The 14,157-nt window shown below is 38.3% G+C and overlaps 2 protein-coding genes across 5 annotated transcripts; one reads left to right on the plus strand and one right to left on the minus strand.

The window, feature by feature from the left end:
• Positions 1-1,357: 1,357 nt before the first annotated feature.
• On the minus strand, positions 1,358-8,399 carry LOC104428172 (serine/threonine-protein kinase 19). Of its 3 annotated transcripts, XR_721960.3 has the most exons (9): positions 8,067-8,397; positions 7,904-7,977; positions 7,739-7,819; positions 6,740-6,832; positions 6,404-6,523; positions 4,612-4,683; positions 3,689-3,766; positions 1,751-2,027; positions 1,358-1,659 (listed from the first exon to the last, which is right to left on the minus strand). XR_721960.3 is itself a non-coding variant. In XM_010041178.3 (8 exons), exons 1-8 carry the CDS (start codon positions 8,278-8,280, stop codon positions 1,827-1,829), a joined length of 933 nt encoding a protein of 310 aa, XP_010039480.2. In that variant the 5' UTR covers positions 8,281-8,398; the 3' UTR covers positions 1,358-1,826. The 3 variants fall into 3 exon arrangements, 1 of the variants encoding a protein (XP_010039480.2); XR_001984259.2 differs by lacking the exon at positions 4,612-4,683 and having other exon boundaries at positions 8,067-8,399; XM_010041178.3 differs by having other exon boundaries at positions 1,358-2,027; positions 8,067-8,398.
• A 1,783-nt stretch (positions 8,400-10,182) lies between these two features.
• Positions 10,183-13,238, plus strand: LOC104428152 (urease accessory protein D). 2 transcript variants are annotated; one of them, XM_010041156.3, is made up of 8 exons: positions 10,183-10,358; positions 10,435-10,500; positions 10,767-10,841; positions 10,988-11,032; positions 11,241-11,474; positions 11,759-11,841; positions 11,967-12,135; positions 12,867-13,238. In XM_010041156.3, the coding sequence occupies exons 1-8, from the start codon at positions 10,242-10,244 to the stop codon at positions 12,987-12,989; spliced, it is 912 nt and encodes a 303-aa protein (XP_010039458.1). In that variant the 5' UTR covers positions 10,183-10,241; the 3' UTR covers positions 12,990-13,238. The 2 variants fall into 2 exon arrangements, with proteins under 2 accessions (XP_010039458.1, XP_010039463.1); XM_010041161.3 differs by having other exon boundaries at positions 12,876-13,238.
• Positions 13,239-14,157: the final 919 nt, after the last annotated feature.

Genomic DNA, 14,157 nt, shown 5'->3' on the forward strand with positions numbered 1-14,157 from the left:
CCTGGAGCACATTTGTATCCACAAGCACTTTTTTAATAGGTTGAGAAAATGAAATAATGATAAGAAGAAGAAAGTTCATATAACTTGGCCCATGGTGATTGCGTTGGTGGATGAGGATCGATCTGATACCAATTAAAAATCTCTCAAACAATGAGGAAGAGACGATTGATATTTCTTCTGAGCAACCAACAATTCAAGCTCTTGGCCTGCCAAACTTTTCCATCAAGAACTTACTGCTCTCCCCTCCCTGATGGTTTTGACTACCTTCTGGACATCTTATACCGCCAGTAGAGCAGTAATAAGTTCTCCAAACAACCAACCAACTACATAAGCTGGTCCCCACTCTTGACCTCATCAATCACCATCTGCAGTTATCCTCACCTAGTGGCTATGTCCAGGGAAGGCAGAGAGAGAAACAAAAGTGGCAACTCTTAACCTAAAAGCATTTTAAGATCTTCTCAAAAGCATGCAACTATCTAATGACCTGCTTAATCTCGCTACAACATAAGCATCTAACTCGCCCTCCCATTGAAAGCATCAGAAATCACAAAAGAGAAAAAACAGATGACAAAACTACCGGGCCAAAGTTATTTTAAATTGAACTGCAAAGATCTTTGTTGGGTAATCACAAAATATGATGCTCTCTTCTTTGTCGAAAATCATTGTATTCAACAGAACCATAATACCATGGGGATGATTTTGACACAAATGCTATGATGCATGTTGGAAATAAAAGACTAAGTTTATGATGTCTGCCAACATCAAATAAACTGTATGCTCAATCCATCAAAAATGAAATCTGTTGAGGAGATCAGAGAAACTTTTCAAATTGAAGTCTGAGTAGCAATCCTCAGAACAAAGAGAGGCATCTTTAATATCACAGTAAGAAGATATCAATTTCCTGCAACAGTCTGGGACCCTCAGTACATTGACAAAGGGTAGGGTTTATGAATGATGAATAAGGCGGTGCCAGTCCAGGACTGTAATGTACATGAAACTGACTATATTGACAGGAAGCTAAGAAGTATTGGACATCATATGTTGAGTAGGCATCACTCATGATCTTGTTCAGTGTAGCTTCTCGCATGACAGATTTGCAAGAGCCTTGTGATAGGCGAGTGAATTATGGAAGGTGCCATTTTATGGTTATAAGAACCTTATTTGAGCCATTCTATCAGCTCAATCTGCATACTTTAAAAAAACCTAGGTACATCTTGTTTCGTCAGGGAAGAGATTAGATTTTTCCCTCTTTGCATTTTTCCTTTTTTTAGTGTTTGAGAGGATGCAAGTTATGCTATATCCAAAATTCAAAGTGACCACCTATCCGTAGATCCAAAAGTGCAATTTAACAAGAATATAACACAACACAGGTATACATAGAGGCACATCAAGCAAAGAGAACGGGCATATTAACTTCTTCTTTTTTAACCAAAAAGAAGTATATAACTTATACTTGCAACAACATGCCAACAGTTCCATAAAATTCCTCAATCGCTACAATAAAATTTCAATAAACTAATGCTACAACTGTGGGGGAAAAAAGAAAATGTAGCACAACACCTACAAGAGGATACACCTACATTGTCACAGCCATTTTGCTGGGACATGCAACTCCCTGAATCTTTGGTCTTTTGTCAGATCAGTGGACCTCAAGACTTCCTTTAATCCAGTCATAAGCAGAAAGAACAATTATTAGAGCAACTTTTATTTAGTCATATAAGATCAACAACAAGAGTTTGAGAAACCAAACCTCTTTCCAAATCCTACAACCACCGAGCGTGAAGTGTGAAGGTTTGCCAGATGGTACAAAAGCAGATAACATGCTGCTACAGATCCCATTCCTTTGAAATCCGGACAACTAAGCCACTCGGTGTCTTAACCGTTTTCAGGTGACCTGAACCAATCAGATCACGAAGATGAAATCTCATATCAAGGGGAGACGCTCGGAGTCTCTTTTTCTCCAAAGGTGCCAACATCATTTCTTTGTACCTCCTACGGCTTAACAGAGAAAGGAGTTCCTTCCTCCCCTAGTTCAGGAAAGAAAAAAGAAACGAAAAATAATTAGTAAGAGTTTATCTAGGTCACAATCTCTTAGATGGATTTCTTAGGAAAGGTAGCACCTCGTGACCAGTAGTTGAGAAACTCTTTTCAAGTGTCTGAACATTAAAATTCTATTGAAATTAGAGATTGTAATAACCCATTTTATCCAACATTTCTCGGCTAGAGCAAATCCAACAAGAATCACAATGGTTACACTGACATGAACACTCTAATGGATACCTTAACCAGAAGGCTTTCACCTAGTTCGACCTGGCTGTGACAAATGCTTAAGTGCTCTAAAAGATCAAATTTAATCCCTATCATCTTTTGTAAAAGTCAATTTGAGATTGAGGAATCTGGGTCACCAATTACCTAGAGGATAGCCATTATGTTCATCTAACTGATGGGAATTACTCAAAAAAAAGCATAAAAGAGAGAAAGCAGTCAACATACTCAAAAGTATTTCGGCATTATTTGACCATGGAGAAACCATGTATTAAATACACTTCGGGCTTGCGTTGGAATACTTGGAAGAATTCAGATTAAGATTTGGTTGTTATTTGTGCAGTTAATTGTATACCTACCCTGACCCAAAGGAAAAAAAATCATCACCTATTCTATCAAATAGGAAAAAGAGTAATGCTAGATGTCCTTAGATTAGTTTACTGATATGGTGTACGGCATCACTTAATATACCATAGAAAACTGACATGGTCATGCTTGTTTTGAGTCTCAACATGTAACACCTATTCTATTTAATAGGAAAAAAAAGTAATGCCAGATGTCCTTAGATTAGTTTACTAGTACGGTGTACAACATCGCTTAATATACCATAGAAAACTGACATGGTCATGCTTGTTTTGCATGTCAACGTGTAAAATGGAATGGATCATGCATGTGGAATATAATATCTGCACTCTACTTTGTTTCACAAAGAAATCTTCAACTATAAGCACTTCTCTTTTTACTGTGAACAAGAGAATATAATATGCTTAAGTTACTTTTCCACCCTCATTCTGTTATCAGGTACCACGGAATCTAAATACACGTGATCATAAGTTATGTGTGATCATGATCAGTGTTGCAACATGTTGGCACCAGAATGCTGTCAACTGCACCTATGTCCGCCGATTGGAACCAGCTGTGAAGTGAAACTAACAGAGGAGTTGAGAAGATGTGACATTATGGTGAAGATTTTTAGTAAAGAGCAGGGGTTGGGCCAAAAGAAAGTAAATTGCAGGGAGAAGACATGGGAAGGTATCTGGAGAAAAGATCTCCACAGCTTGAATATTGTGTAGTCTTATAGAACTCGACAAAGCAGAACAGCATAAGAAAATCCAAGTAGCAACCCAAACTTAGTGGGAATATACTTGATGAAACTGTAGATTATTTGTGTTCAGAGGGGCTAGCAATGGAAGTTCTTAGAGTGCAAGGATGGAGCTTGCTGTACTTATAAAAGATTGATTATTAACTATTTCATGAAAATAAAAGCATAATCCTTTCGATTTTCTACATTTAATTATCAATACATGTAATCAATATAGTTTGGTTATGGGTGCCTTTACTCATTTTTAGCCTTCTCCATTAGGCTATTAATTAAACTTTAAAAATGCCAACAATGAAGGAATGACATGTTTCCCCTGTGTACCTGGGAGAGCCCTTTAAGTATTGAACCCACATTTGGAATTGCAAACCAGTACATGCTTGGATCAATAAGTTGGCGAATCTGAAAAGTGACCAATAGCGTCAGAAGGAAACATACTCAAGAAAGTTGGACATTGTTTGAGATTACAAAAATAAATCCAGATGGTGGGATTGCTTTATCATTTCATATTTTGCTGAATTTGGCAGTGTTACATGCATGATGCATTCACTATGGAGATATGTACAGGAACAGTAGACATTTGTGCTTGACAAAGTCATCTACAAGGGACCTCATATTTCTAAATCTAAGAAAGTGTAATATTCAACCAAATTTATCCCAAAAATGAAATCAATTTTTCTTGACGGTGTCTTTCCAAAGACTACCCAATCTTATGCATTCTGGTTTGGAATGCCATGATGCAAACAAAGAAACAAGAAGAACAAGGAACTGTGCTTTCTTCCTTTATTTTTTTCCTTTTGTGTGGAATGTGTCAAAAGAGAATTACTTGATTACAATAATTTGTGAATAAGACATACATAGAGAATAGTCAGACATTGTTCATTCAGCATAAGCTACCCTCAGCTGCTGAAATAGTTTACCATAGAACCAAGGACCTTCCAAAAAAATTGAAAAGGGATAAAACGCAGAGAAATAATTGAGAAGGATACACAGCATTTCTAGCTAGATCGGTTCTGTTTACTGATCACTTCACTTATTTTCACGTCGATATAACATAAACCAACAAAAGAGTTTGCAATTGTAAAGAGATGATCCCCATCTGAAAAATGCAACTATTAGCATATTGCTGACGGGAAACCATCAAAAGTTCAGACCTTATTTTTTATGACAAAAGTAAGAACTTTAAAAGCATTTATCAGACAAAGGGGACTTTATGACGATGAAATAATCACCACATATCTACTTACAATAACTCCTCCATTAATGAGAACAGAGATGTGATTGTCTTTCACCTTCCCTCCAAGCGACAGAAGCGAACACTGCCACAAGTGATTTTAGAATTATGATCATGTGTGCAGGGTGCATAAACCAAAATTTGACAAAAATCAGGGTTACAACAGCTTGGTCAGGGCTATCTTAATCTTAGTTTCAACAATCTAAGCCATCCAATTATCTTTTCACAATGAAAAAATGCTAATGCACATATACAGTTGGACTCACATGTTTTACCAAGCACCAGAATTCAATAAAATTCAAGCAAAATGAGAACCACAGCAACTCCACACCAGGCAGCTAACTGGGGCAAAATTTGAGTCTGCTGTCATGCATCATACCTAGCTAGTCATCTCCCTTCACTTATAGATAATGGAGGGGGAAATTTTACTATCATTAAAGAATCAAATTTAACGTGCTAAAAAGCATGATATGTATTTATAAGCACCGCTTTAAAATAGGTTTCACATGTTCATGGAACTTCTTTGCATTGAAATTGCAGCTGTGGACAACCAAGTACGATGTTGACAAGTTTCCAGCTGTGTTTGGACTTTGGAAGCCATTAAATACAAGGGTGTCATGGTCTGGGCTGGTGGCCCAGCTCCAAGGACTGGGGCGATACCTATGATCATCAGCCATGAGCAATAAACCAGGTGACTCAATTGTGTAATGCCTCAAAGCTGAGGCGCACGCACACTTTGCAGGATCATTTGTAGTGAGCAAAAATGAAAACGAGCCATCTCAATTATATTAGTCAACAGTACTAATTATCGGGTAGGAGAGTTTGAGTAGTTGAACCCCCTTAAGAACTTCAGACATTATCTATTCTCACAAGAGTAAATGTTACAAGTGCTAGAGATCGCATCATCTAGAAATTATAAGAGATAAGAAAGTATACAAAGTCTAAAACAACCCTACCCTATGTTGATGTGTATGAACCAAGGACTCACAAAGGACTTGTGACAAAGGAGAACCCTATTAGTTCAGTAGAGATACAAGTTCTGGTGAGTTCACACCTAATAAAGTGCTCTGTTACAAAATAAAACATAGAACATGCCACATCAATAAAAATTATCATACAGCACGGCATGGACTAAGTATTTAATGAATTAGAATAATTTATGGAACTAATGGGACTGGTCTTGGAATTCATCAAAAAAATGAGATAAGGTCTCTAAAATGACGCCTAAGATGGAAACTGGGTGAAGTTTCAACTTGACACCTGGTGCAGAAATCAAAGCCAGAGACTGCACCTACCACCTGTTTTCAAAAAACTTTTCATTCCATTTTGACAACTAAGAACGCTAAAAAGATTGGTGGACCTGATGGAACCAGTCCTCGGATCCATTATGGAAATTTGACAAGTTCTCTAACATTAGGATCAACAATGGAAGCTGTGTGTTTTGGCAGGATCTATAACGTCAAGATCAACACTGAAACAACCACTAACATTTGGTTTCACCAATCTCTTATTCACATTTTCGAGAAAACTAAAGGTGACAGACATATCTCTTAATTTTCCTGAAGATCTATACATGAAAGTAATTACATAAAGAAGGAGGAAAATGATGAGCAGGGAAGAAGAGAAGCTAAACAATGATATGCATGAGACAACTCAAACAAACTAAAGCTAAAATTGCCAGTTCCCCTTCCCAACTTCTTGTTCAGGCTCATCATAGGTACAGCTGGCCTATGTCCAATTCAACAACTCCCAAGATTAAAAGATCTAAAACCAGAAATGAAATGACTGAAAATTGATTGACTCACAAGGTCTAGGTGTGAAATGTTTGGTTCCAGCCTCGTGTCAAGTACATGTATCTTGAACCACTCAAAAACTTCAAGATCATGTCCATTCTTTTCCTCCATTCTTTTCACAACCCTTTCTATCTACAGAAAGCCAAAGATAAAAAGCAGAACCAAAGAGAATATATTAATATGTAGCTTACACGTGACTAAATTCGAAGTGCAGCACGCTCAAATTCCACCTGCATAATATAACACTCGAACAATCCAAATCCACCAGCTAGGTGCTTTCAACAACATAAATGACAGAGAGTGTCCCTTTGAGTTATACGAGTAAAAGCAGAATCCTGTGCAACTCACCTGATTTAAGTAATCATCTAAGAACATTATGGCATGATCATCTTGTCCAGTATTCAGTTTGAATATGCGCAAAACGTTTGTTCTTCTCAGAGACTACAAGAAGTAATTTATATCAAATATCAATTGAACAAAACTTTGGAAGGCAGAAAACGGTTAAAGTGAAGGGACATAATGAATGCAAAGTACAATTTGGTCAAGGTATTGACTACACACGTCACAAGAAAATTGAGTGCATTGAAAATTAAAAGTTTCTTCTATAGTTTAGCTGGAAAATGTCTTAAGGAAACTTATCAACAAGATCCACCCACATGTGCGGTCTTAAAAAAAGGCAACTCTTTTATAAATGGCAGTTTCTAACCACAATTCCACAATGTAAAACACCTAATTGGTTCTTTGCGACTTTCTTTTCCCACCACATAAATATGCCTTAGCATAATCTTCATCTGTTATGCCACCAAAGACATGCTTATTAAATGACGAGATCAACAGACATTACCTCATTCTGGATAACAATGTGAGGATGGAAATGTGTCTGAGGCAGGAATAATAGAGAGTCCACATATAATAACTCCATGTTCCACAAATACAGATTACAACACCTTCAAATGTGTCCGGGTCAAAATCTTAATTACTGAATATCGCTATGTTTATAATCAAGATAGGAGGAAAGGTCAATCCCAGAGAGCCTCTGTTTCTGTCCTACATAATTGCACAATGATCTTATCTGTGATTATCAAATTAGCATGACGTATTGCCCTATTTGACATTTTCAGTTTCAATTCAACCCTCTCTGACCTCAAATTACTAACATCTGTGAAGAGAACTCATCATGCAGAAGCTTCCCAATGTAATTGAATCTAATAACCCAAAGTTATTACTAAAAGGCAAGACACGAAGAATCGAAGAATTACAGATGAATGTACAAAAAGAACTTAATTGTGGGACACTTCACTGGTCCCAGATAGAGAGAGGGGGAGGGAGAGAGAGATGCAAGTGTACCTCTAACTCTCTATCCACCTGAGTTCTGTCCAGTACGCTGCTATACAACTGCGACCGCAGAACAAAAGGCCGAATCGAGACCTGAAAAACGCAAAAGCAACTGCTAAAAAACACACATAATTGTCATGACTTGCGCACGTAACACGATCGGGACGAATCCGCAACCTTATCGATGCGAGGGAATTGAGCTCGCATCATGCGGAGCGCCACTAGCGTGTCGCTGAAAGTGAGACTCTGCTCTGCCAATCAAATATCGAATTCACTAAGAATCATCAACCAAAAAGTGGAAACGAAAAACAGCGCAGAATGATGGGAGATTGTAGCTCACCTAGAGATTCAGATGCGGCGGCAGTTTCAGCGTCATCAGCTGCCGCCGCCGCCGCCGCCGCCGCCGCCGCCGCCGCCGCATCCTCTTCGTCCCGTCGCCGTTTCGTTCCCTTCGATGGCGACGAAGAGGAGGAGGGATCTTGCATGGACATGCGGTTTTGGTGTTGGGTTTCCGGAGCTTGCTCGCTATTCAGTCTCGAGCTGAGAGAATTCATCGGAGTCTTCGCGGATCGCAGTTCGCGCTAAATTGTGCAGGAAACAGAAGAGAAGTGAAGGCCCTGTTCTATCCTGAAATTTTCACCTTTTTCTTGTTTTTGCAAGAAAACCCTCATTCAACATTCCACCTTTGGCAAATTTGCTTTCAAAATTATCTCTCAACATTAAATATTTTCTCTTTGGCCCCCACAACCAAAGCCGAACCAAACAAGACCTTAACATTCCAAAAATACTAAAAGCGCTTTGAGCTTTCAATATTCCAAATACTAATGTTAGGTAAATGACACCTCAAATCTTTGAACCAAATACTTAATATTTTTTTCCAATCGAATTTTAAGGATTCAAAATCCATTAAAAATGCTGAACTAAATAAGTATTCTTTGCTCCCTTAAGCCTATGCTCTCTCAAACAGGTCCATCGGACCGAAAATAATCCGACACTATTAATCCATTTATGTACAATATAAATTTAAAAATCCATACTTATATTCTAATTTTTAGTAATTTTTCCTTAAATATGAATGATAACATAATGGAAAAAAAAAACTCAATGAAAAACAAATTAAACGTGAAAACAATAGCAATAAAAAAAAAAAAGAATTTCTAGTTTCGTGATAGTAGGCTATCATACTTTTAATTTTAAATAAAAAAATTCTGCAAATAATCAGGATTTAATTTTGAATGAAAATGAAAATGCCATTTTTTTTTTTAACATCCAAATATTAATAAATACTAACTCAATATTCACAAATTACTTTATTTTCAATATTATCCTAATGGACCTCCTTGATCTGGACTTTGCACCAACAACCCAAATCCGGAAAGAATCATCTATTAGTTGGGATGTTACATCAAAGCCTTTTCTCTCTCTCTCCACGTGTCTTGAAAATTCTTCCCATCAACCAGTCAAAAATGCAATTACTTTAAAGCCCGAGCTACAGCCTTCTCGTCGTGGTCACAAACGGGTTCTCCAAAAACCCATTAAGACCTAATCTAATTTTACTTTAAAGTTTTTTTTTTTTTTTTTTTTGCTAAAGCTCTTAAATGAGTTACATATTAAAAAAATAATCCAAATCAAATTGATGCAAAGATTTCATTACCACTTGAATAATAGGAGCATCAAACAAGAGAGAAGTTGAACTCGCAGTTCCATAGCTACACATAATTTTGTTGAAAGTGTTGTTTCTTATAAGCTGTTACGGTGGATGGCACAATGAGCCAATAAACTTAAATAACCAATTACAGCTTGTTTTCTCATTTTGGAAATCGATCTAATATACCTATCTAGTACCTCTAGGATTATTCTTGAAATACACGACCCTTCTAAGATTATCTCTTATTTCCTGTTCAATACGATATCATCACGTACGAATCTTTCGTGAGTGTTTGTCATGCATAGTGTATAAGCTTTTTTTCTCTTCGCTAGAGCAAAAGTCCTTCGAAAGGAGGGAAACATCCGCTTATTCACCCAATCACGAGCAGCACAATTAATGTGTGTTCTCTTCCTCATCGTCAAGATTGAGGGTTCGAACATTCTCGTTGTTGAAGTGTCTTAAGCGGGGGTTTTGGTGTTGGGTTCTTAGACTAGCCTCATTCGAAGTTTACGTCTAAATAGCGGCTTGCGGCGAGATCTAACGATGCCACCGAGTACTGGAGTCGCTTGATCCCCAAGCTACGAGGCCCAACGGTGTCACCAGGCATTGAAGGGTCATGCAATCCCGAAGAGTGATTTCATCGGTCACAAAAAAAAAAAAAAAAAAAAATCGCATTGTTCATTACTATTTGTGAGGACTATTGCTAAAGGGAAAATGAGCCCAAAACTGAAGAGCAGGCCAGGCCCATTTTCGATAAATTAAATGAAAAAAAATAATAATAAAAGTCAAACGCATCGGTACCCACTGGTACCCACTTGACATGCCGTATGTCTGCTTCGTTTTCTCTTGGTTTGGAGAGTGGGAGGCATGAACAAGGAGGCGGAGATGGAAACGGGGAAGATAGTGATCGAGAAAGTGAGGGGCAAGTCGACGGTCACCAGTTCATTCTCCAAATACCCACTCAAGTTCATCATCCCTCGCAAGGTCTCAAGTCTTTTCTTCCTGGTCTAATGGTCTTGTTCACGCCAAAATTTAAGACTGAATCGCTTGTTTTCTTCAGGTGGGTCCTTCGCGAGTCGATGCCATTTGGATCTATGCTCTCACCTATGGCGGCGGCATCGTCTCCGTGCGTTTTCACTTCTCACCCTTTTCCTTCCTACTACATTCAAAGCCATTCCCATCTTTTATAGTGGCAATTCAAGAATTTCAATTCTTTATTAAGAAATGTGTGAGAGCATATTGATTAGTGTGAGGTTTGAGTTAGTCATGTCGTGTCGTGTTTGGCATCTCTTCAACGGTTTCATGTTGCGGTGTCATGATGATTATTTGATGGAGGGCAAAGGGTTGGGGAACACTGTATGTTTGATTGGAATTGATCTGTTGTTGATTTAGGGAGATGCTATTTCTTTTAAGCTTGAGATTGGAGATGGTTGCACAGCTGTCTTAACAACTCAATCTTCCACTAAGGTTGGTTCTTTCAGCTTCTCTTTTTTTGGTAATAATATGTTAGTGGAATCTTGAAGCTATACAGCTTTAGGATGTAGTAGTGCAGTCTCTGTGGATTTCGGTGATGCCAATTTTCTTCCAATGCTTGAGAGTTAAAGTTGTTGCAGGTTTATAAGTCTCTGGGATCAAAATGCTCTGAACAGTACCTTGAGGTAATTATGATTTCGCACTCATTGATGTGGCATACTCCTATTTCTAGGCTTTCTTGTTATTACTATCTTGGTTTCCCAGTTGTCACATGGCAGTGCGATCTTATCCTCCTTTGTCAGCTGAAGTGACGGTGAATTTGTTAAATTAAGGGTAACTTTCAAATGGTGTTACATTCCTATGTGACAACGGCTATATTCTGCAATGCAGTAGGCAGACATCGGGAGTGGCTCCATGTTGGTCCTTATTCCAGATCCAGTGACTTGTTTTTCCACTGCGAGGTACTTCCAAAAGCAGGTTTTTAGGGTGCGTTCGGATTCAAATTTGGTCCTAGTTGACTGGATTACAAGCGGACGGCATGAAAGTGGAGAAAAATGGGATTTTGCGCTTTATAAGAGCACCAACAACATTTTCTTAGAGGGTGATGAGCCTTTATTTCTCGATACGGTAATGGCTTTGTTTCTTCCATAGTTCAAAATCTGTTTCAAAATTTTGTATCAGGAGTACTTTCTGTTTCTAATACTTTTGACCCTATCCTGTCAGTATGCAAAAAGAAAAAGGAGGATAGATAGAAACATGTGAATTCCAATGAATGATGTTATGATAATTGCAATTGGTGTTATGGATAGGTTGTGAAAGAAGCAATATGAATTTACAGCCTCCCTTTACGGCTTATGCATATGAAGATTGCTCTTCTGTGACTTCATCTGAATAATCAAATATTTGAACAGGTATTGCTAGAGCATGGAAGTATTGTTCCTCTCGCAGAGCGCATGCAGGATTATCAAGTCATTGCAATGGTTGTACTTTTAGGGTAAGTATAGTGGGCTTTAAAGTCCCCATTAAACAGTCTTTCAAGTTGTACTGCTCATATCATGTTTATTGACTGCACAAGATACCTATTTGTATATATACCATTGAACCTTTGCTCCTTTGCAGGCCTTTGTTGAGGCATATTCAAGGCCAAATTCAAGAAGATGTGAAGAGGATGATGGCTGAGCAACTACAAGGTTCTCCTGCTCGATGGGATCGCAAGATGACATCCAATATGCATGATTTTGCCACTAAACCATCCTTAATAGTGTCTTGCAGTGCCTTTGGCCATAAGGTACCATTTTTCTTTAATTGACAAATGGAAAATCAGGGTGCTTCATGGGAACAGGTTTTAGGAACTATACACTGCTAATTTATTTGTTAGGTTGTTTTGGACCCAAGTTTTTCAACACCATTCCTGAGACGAACCTAACAACCATTGAAAAAGTAATGTAGTTCTACACTGAAATAAGTTGACATTCTTGCTGTTTTCCTGAAATTTGTTTTGAGAAAAATAAAAGCTTGGCATTAGATATGCGATCATTGAACCCTTCAGTAGGCGTCTGAGTTTGAACTTCCAGAAAAGATAATAGATGTCACTTTCGGGAGCTGCATTCCGCAATGCTGTCTCAGTTGGTTTGATTGACATATAATATTTGTTTTAGTTGCTTGTTGTGCTTTTCAGTATCTTGTCTGAGATCTTTAAGCTTCAGCTTGTTCACTTTTCAGTTCTTACTTCTGCAATTAGGTCATTATTCCAAGAGAACTAATAAGCTTTTTGTACAAGTTATTCTTTGCCGTCTTGATCTTTTATTGCCAACTTATACTGTTTTTTTGTTGCCTTTACTGGTCCTTAACAAGTAAAACTGGATCAATGTCCTCGTGGCTCGATCATTTCCTAGTTAGTCGTTTTGATATCATATGGTAGAAGCAAATCTGAACCAAATTTGTAGACACAGGTGCCACTAGCTTAGGTGTTTTTCAAGGTGCCTCTGATAATGAAATGTTTAAAGCCTGATGGTTCAGTTTGTACAGGGAGGAGGTATCATTGTTCGAGTAGCTTCCATGACAACCGAATCAGTATATCAATTCCTGAAGCATCAACTAGCTGGCTTGGAGGCATTGCTGGGGGTTTTGCCTTATTCTTGAAGAACGGCGGGTAACAGGAGCTCTCACCCAGCCTTTTTGGGTCCACACGATAAGTTGTCAGAAAGGTTGACCGACGTTCTTGACTTAGGTATGTGTTAAAATGGTTGCTGTCTTGGTGATAGAGGCTGTGACTGTTGTCGTACTTGTATATCGTCCCAGCTCCATTGAAATTGTGTTTCAAGAGTTCAAAATTTGCTAATTTTTCCGAGTTCAAGTCTTTGATACATGTCATCAATCGTCATTGCTGAACATGGAGAACACTCGCCAATTGCCACCAGTCCCGAACAAGAAGCATGTCCAGCGCCAGTACCATTTACATAGGTTCGTCTAGACACCATTGGATAGGCGAAGCTCATGTTTTTCACATCGATTGAACTCTAAGTTTGTGATTCAGCTTGCGAGTTAAGTTGGCGAGGGTTGCGGCAACCCTCACGCTAGATCTCAATGAGGGCTCGTAGACCCTTGCTAGCGATCGGCCGGGGTCGTCGATCCTTGGCTAGGGCCCGGTGACTCCGATTGACCCTCCCCCCACTGTCGTTAGCCCTTCTGGTGACGGTAGGCAAGCGATGGTGAGGGTTGAGCCCTCAGCCCCCTACAATCTTCGTCTTCTTCCTATTCTTCTGCAATTTAAATATTTAAATATTTAATCAATATAGAAATAAATTTAGTGTGAATTTAATTTAATTAATATTAATATTAATTATCTAGCAACATCTGTAAAACGACGTCGTTTTTGTACTTATCTAGCCATGTCAACGTGTAAGGCATTTTGTTCGGATTTTCTCGCCGTTGACACTAAACTGATCCACTTTATTTTGATTTCGACACTTTTGTAATCTTTAGCACTTAAGTGTCCCATCACATCAAGTTTTGACACTATAGATGTTATTTTGCCTTGTTTTGTCTAAATACAGTTCACACTATCTGGAGTGTCTGTTGTATCTTGAAGAATAGCTGTGTTTTCCCCTCTTTATTCACTAAAAGTTGGAGAGTTGTTGAGGATAGTACTTGCACGTTGCATGCCTCTAGCGTGTTAGGTTTCAACGCACAAACACTACAAAATAGAGAGTAAAACCAAGGAAAAAAATCAAAACACAATGTTTCTTATCAATGAATAGTATGAATCACATCCTCAATAAGACAATCGTGAATTTTGCATTTCCATTTT

The sequence above is a fragment of the Eucalyptus grandis genome, chromosome 2 (genome assembly GCF_016545825.1).
Source record: "Eucalyptus grandis isolate ANBG69807.140 chromosome 2, ASM1654582v1, whole genome shotgun sequence".
NCBI lineage: Eukaryota > Viridiplantae > Streptophyta > Magnoliopsida > Myrtales > Myrtaceae > Eucalyptus > Eucalyptus grandis.

Bases quoted from the DNA above. Each gene is read 5' to 3' on its own strand.
- LOC104428152 (XM_010041156.3), top strand. From the start codon at position 10,242: ATGAACAAGGAGGCGGAGATGGAAACGGGGAAGATAGTGATCGAGAAA. The intron at 10,359-10,434 runs GTCTCAAGTCTT...TGTTTTCTTCAG, and splicing joins AGTTCATCATCCCTCGCAAG to GTGGGTCCTTCGCGAGTCGA. The intron at 10,842-10,987 runs GTTGGTTCTTTC...AAGTTGTTGCAG, and splicing joins CAACTCAATCTTCCACTAAG to GTTTATAAGTCTCTGGGATC.
- LOC104428172 (XM_010041178.3), bottom strand. From the start codon at position 8,280: ATGAATTCTCTCAGCTCGAGACTGAATAGCGAGCAAGCTCCGGAAACC. The intron at 6,524-6,739 runs GTGAGTTGCACA...GGCTTTCTGTAG, and splicing joins TAGATGATTACTTAAATCAG to ATAGAAAGGGTTGTGAAAAG. The intron at 2,028-3,688 runs GTACACAGGGGA...TTCCTGAACTAG, and splicing joins TACTTAAAGGGCTCTCCCAG to GGGAGGAAGGAACTCCTTTC.